General features: G+C 35.3%; 1 protein-coding gene across 2 annotated transcripts in view; it reads left to right on the top strand.

Moving 5' to 3' along the window:
* The window catches only part of LRCH2 (leucine rich repeats and calponin homology domain containing 2), a 107,096-nt gene that overhangs the window by 61,081 nt on the left and 40,015 nt on the right, over positions 1 to 6,000 (top strand). For both annotated transcript variants that reach the window (XM_004379790.1, XM_004379789.1), the window contains exon 11: positions 5,115 to 5,222. In XM_004379790.1, the coding sequence (XP_004379847.1) occupies positions 5,115 to 5,222 (108 nt within the window). The remainder of the gene's footprint in view (positions 1 to 5,114; positions 5,223 to 6,000) is intronic.

Raw genomic sequence — 6,000 nt, 5'->3', positions numbered from 1 at the left:
GTTGTGCTGGACTCAGTCTGGTGGAGGCTGTGGTAGTTGTGGTCCATTAGTCCTTTGGACTAATCTTTCCCTTGTGTCTTTGGTTTTCTTCATTCTCTCTTGTTGCCGAAGGGGTGAGACCAGTGGAGTGTCTTAGATGGCTGCTCACAAGCTTTTGAGACCTCAGACGCTACTCACCAAAGTTTCATAACATTTTAAATTTATTTATAAAGACATGCCATATAGAGCTCTGCAGTGCTTATTACACTCAAGACTCAGCAATAAGTATTGTTAAATTACTATGACCATTACACATTGCAGAAATTACAGACTGGTAGTATGCTTTTCTTTGATAACTATTAACTATGTTGTTAGTGTGCCACATTTCATATTGAGAGGATAGACATGTGTTTTGATATTGGACAATTCCCTATTTCTTATTTTAGTGTTTTAACACTAAATATTAGGATTTTAGCTTGCACATGGTATTAAAAATGAAAATGGTCCTTGAGAAACTAGAAAAAGAAGAGAAAATGAAGCCCAAAGCTACCAGAAGGAAGGCAATAATAAAGATTAGAGATAATGAAATAGAGAATAGCAAAACAGTGGAATCAACAAAACCAAAAGATGATTCTTTGAAAAGATTAACAAAATTGACAAATCTTTAGCTAGACTGACAAAAAAAAGAGAGAGAGAAGAAACAAGTAACTAAAATTAGAAATGAAGGAAGAGACATTACTACTGACCATACAGAAATAAAAAGGATTATAATAGAATACTAGGAACAATTATACGCCAACAAATTAGATAACTAGATGCAATAGAAAAATTCCTAGAAACATACAAAGTACCTAATTGATTCAGGAGGAAATAGAAAATCTTAAGAGATGTATAACAAGTGAAGAGATTGAATCAATAATAAAAAACTTCCCAACAAAGAATAATCCAGGACCAGATGGCTTCACTGGTGAATTCTACAAAACATTTAAAGAATTAACACTAATCCTTCTCGAACTCTTATGAAAAATACAAGAGGAGAGAGCATTTCCCTAACTCATTCTGTGAGGCCCGTATTACCTTGATACTAAAGCCAGATGAAGACACCACAAGAAAACTTACAGACCAATATCCCTCATGAATATAGATGCAAAATTTCTCAACAAAATACTAGAAAACTGAATCTAATAGCATATTAAAAGAATTACACACCACGATCAAGTGGTATTTACCCAGGAATGCAAGGGTAGTTCAACATAAGAAATTCCGTGTAATACATCACATCAATAGAATGATAAAAAAGAGTCACATGATTACCTCAGTTGATGCAGAAAAGGCATTCACAGAATCCAACACTCTTTCATGATAGAAACACTCAGAAAACTAGGAATAGAATGGAAATTCCTCAACAGAATAAAAGGAATTTATGAAAAACACATAATTAACATCATACTCAATGGTGAAAGACTGAATATTTTCCCCCTAAGATCAGTAATAAGACAAAGATGCCCATATTCACCACTGCTATTCAACATTCTACTGGAAATTATAGCCAAAACAGTTAGTATAAAGAAAAAAGAAAGAAAGAAAAAGCATCCATATTGGAAAGGAAGAAGTTAAACTAACTATATATAAAACCAAACCCGTTGCCATTGAGTAGATTCTGACTCATAGCGACCCTGTAGGACAGAGTAGAACTGTCCCATAGGGTTTCCAAGGAGCGGCTGGTGGATTTGAACTGCTGACCTTTTAGTTAGCAGCCAAGCTCTTAACCACTGTGCCACCAGGGATGCATCCTATATATAGAAAATCCCCCCAAAATCTGCAACCTACTAGACCTAATAAAAAAATTTAACTGAGTCACAGGGTACAAGATCAACATTCAAAAAATAAGTTGTGTTTCTAGATATATTTACAACAATGACATAAATAAATAGATGGATACATACATACATACATACTGAGGCTGCTTATTTACAACCAAACAACTTATGGGATTTAGTTCCTTAGTTTAGAGGTTTAGGGTCATAGTTTCATGGGACATCCCAGTTAATTGGCCTAATAACATGTTTAGCACTTCTGTTCTATCTCATACTTCGTTGCGTAGCACCTGAGGTCTTAAAAGCTTTCAGCTGGCCATCTAAGGCACAGCAATTGTCTCTATTCACCTGGAGCAACAGAGGAAGAAGCAGATTCAGGAATAAGAGGAGGAAATGGAAGGTGTGGCTAATTACCTCCATAAACAACTACTCCTTTTGCCATTAGACCAGAAGAACTTGATGGTGCCCGGCTACCACTACTGAACATTTTGATCAAAGATTCTATAGAAGAATCCTGATCAAAGGGGGGAAAATGCAGAACAGAATTTCAAATTCTCATAGAATCCAGATTTTCTGGAGCCATGGTGGCTGGATAAACCCCTGAAACTATTGTCGTGAGATAATCTTTGAACTTTAAACCAAAAGTATCGCCTGAAATCTTCTTAAAATCTAAACAGTAGTTTAGCTTAACTAGTAAAGAATGTCTGCCTTGAGCATTGTACTCTTTTAAGATCTGTCTATATGGCATCAAATTGACAACAGCAGCTTGAAAGATTACATAGGAAACTTAGGTGGCAGTGAGTTTATGTTAATGGGGGAGGAACCACTCAGAAAAGGAGGGTGAGAATGGTTACACAACTCAAAGAATATAATCAATGTCACTGAACTGTACATGTTGAAATTGTTGAATTGGTGTATGTTCTGCTGTGTATATTTTCAACAACAACAAGGAATGTAAAATAAATGATAAAAATATGAAAAAAAAATTAGTTGTGTTTCTATACACCAGCAATGAATGACATGAACAGGTAATAAAAAAAAAAACCATTCCATTTACAACAGCATCTAAGAAATGAAATACCTATGAATAAATTTAACCAGGAAGATGAAAGATTTGTGCACTGAAAACTATAAAGCATTGCTGAAAGAAATTAAAGAAGACCTAAATAAATTGAAAGACATCCAGCGTTCATAGATTCGAAGATTTAATATTGTTAAGATGTCATTACTACGCAAAGTGGTCTACATTTTCAACACAATCCCTATCAAACTTCTAATAACCTTTTTTCCGTAAACGAGAAACCAACCCTCAAATTCATAAGAAATTGGAAGGAACCCCAAATAGCCAAAACAATCTTGAAAAAGAAGAAAGAAAGTAGGAGGATTCACACTTCCCTATATTAAAAAACATATTATAAAGCTATGATAATCAAAACAGTGTGGTTCTGGTGTAAGTATAGACATATGTTGTTGTTGTTGTTAGTTGCCATTGAGTTGGCTCCTACTCATGGTGACCTTTATGTATAACAACGAAATGTTGCCCAGTCCTGCGTCGTCTTCATGGTTGTTGGTATATTTGAGTCCATTTTTGTGGCTGTTAAGGATAGACATATTGACCAATGGAATAGATTTGAGAGCCTAGAAATAAACTTATACATCTATGGCCAATTAATTTTTGATGAAGGGTGCCAAATCCACTCAGGGTGGAAAGAATAGTCTCTTCAGCAAATGGTGCTGGAACAGCTGATCTTTACATGCCAGAGAATGAAGTTGGACCCATACCTCACACCATGTATGAAAATTAACTCAAAATGGATTAAATAGCCTAAGTATAAGAGCTAAAACAATAACACTCTTAGACAAAAACATAGGGGTAAAGCTTTAGGATCTTGTTTTTGGCAGTGGATTCTTAGATATGACACTAAGAGCACCAGCAACAAAATAAACAGTAGATAAATTGGACTTCATCAAAATTAAAAACTTCTGTGTAAGTCAAAGGACATTATTAGGAAACTAAAAAGACAACCGACAGAATGGTAGAAAATATTTGGAAACCATGTATTAGATAAAGGTTTAATATCCAGAATATATAAAGAACACCTACAACTCAACAACAAAAAGACAACCCTGTTAAATGAGCCAAAGATTTGAATAAACAGTTCTCCATAGAAAATATACAGATGGCCAATAAGCACATGAAAGGATGTTTAGTATCACTAGTCATTAGGGAAGTGCAAATCAAAGCCACAGTGAGATACTACTTTACACCCACTAAAAGTTTCCATAGATCTGACTCATGGCAACCCCGCGTGTGTCAGCATAAACAGAGTACTGCTCCATAGGGTTTTTAATGGGTACTTTTTCGGAAGTAGAACACCAGACCTTTCTTCCAAGGCACCTCTGGGTAGACTCAAATCTCCAACCTTCAGTTAGCAGTCAAGCTCCTTAACCATTTGCACCACCCAAAGACTCCTTTATTACAAAAGTGGAAATAAGTATTGGAAAGGATGTGGAGAATTTGGGATCATCATCCATTGCTGGTGGAAATGTAGAATGGTGCTACTGCTGTGGAAAACAATTTGGTTGTTCCTTAAAAAGTTAAACATAGAATTACCGTATGACTCACCAAATTATACACCTGGATATATACCCTAAAGAATTGAAAGCAAGGACTCAAACAGATACTTGTACACTAATGTTCATAGCTCTGCTATTCACAGTTGCCAACAAAGGTAGAAGCAACCTAAATGACCATCAACAGATGAATGGATAAACAAAGTGTGGCATATCCATACAATGGAATATTATTCAGCCATAAAGAGAAATGCAGTTTTGATACATGCTACAACGCGGATGGGAGCCCTGGTGGCACAGTGGTTAAGTGCTCGGCTGCTAACCAAAAGGTTGGCATGGCAGTTCAAATCCACCAGCTGCTCGCTCCTTGGAAACCCTTTGGTGCAGTTCTACTCTGTCCTGAAGGGTCGCTGTGAGTTCAGAACTGATTAGACGGCACCTAACAACAACAACAACACAACATGGATGAACCTTGAAAACATTATATTAAGTGAAATAAGCCAGATACAAAGGGACAAATATTGTATAACCCTACTTATATGAAATATCTGGAATAGGCAAGTGCATAGAAACAAAAGTAGATTAGTTGTTATAGGGTTGGGGGGAGGGGAGAATGGGAAGTTACTGCTTAAAAAATAAAAAGGAAGAAAGAGAAAAAAGAGAAAATGGCTTCTACTTCTGGAAGCTCGCACAAAATATAGTCTGCCTTAATTTTTGGGTAACCATGTTTGTGTCACCTTTCAGACTTGAGAAAGAACAGTTACTTGCAGAGGAAGAGGATGATGATTTGAAGGAAGTAACTGATTTGAGGAAAATAGCCGCTCAGTTATTGCAGCAAGAGCAGAAGAACAGGTATTCTTTTCAGTAATGAGATTTATGCAGGCAAATTTTATAATCATTAAATCCAATTATTTACAGATTGTCAAATAAATTATATGATGTTTTGAGTAAACACTAGGACCCTGTTAAGATCTATTTCAAGGGACCATTAACCAATAATAAGAAATACCTAGGAGGGAAATACAAAATTAAATTCACTTAACAGAATATTTTATAAGCATATAGTCATCATATTTAATATTGATTACATATCTCTTTTATATTCCTGGCTGTTAACTGTGTATCTGATTTCTTTGCTGATATTCTTTTTAGTTTGATAGCAATAGATACATTTTAAACAATTTTTTCTAAGTACTGGACATGTGTATAAAGTGTTCTTTTTATCAGATTCCAAATTACTTGGGATATTTGTGAACACTTTAGAACCGATTTGAATTATATAGTGTTTGGTTAAATCAGTGTATTGATTTGAAGGTCACAGGCTTGCTTTGTTCTATTTCTTGGTCAAACACCAGTTCTCCCTCTGGCTAGGCTTTCTCCAGATGTCTGTTATTGACAATGAGAAAGACATTGTGTGAATGAGTATTAAATCAATGCAAGTCCATTTTTAATACAGGAAGAGTTCCATGTGCTGCTGAGGGTGGGATGTTATTGGCACTTCATATATTGAGTGTATTACATTTATAATTTTTAGATAATGAAGAGTATGTCAGGTGTTCTTTTGTTTTGAGAACATTTAAGAGAATAATCTCGGTACATTTAACATGGGTACCTAATAAATATTTTATTT

This window comes from Trichechus manatus, unplaced genomic scaffold, assembly GCF_000243295.1.
Source record: "Trichechus manatus latirostris isolate Lorelei unplaced genomic scaffold, TriManLat1.0 scaffold00068, whole genome shotgun sequence".
Lineage (NCBI taxonomy): Eukaryota > Metazoa > Chordata > Mammalia > Sirenia > Trichechidae > Trichechus > Trichechus manatus.
This window is presented reverse-complemented; position numbering and strand designations above follow the sequence as displayed.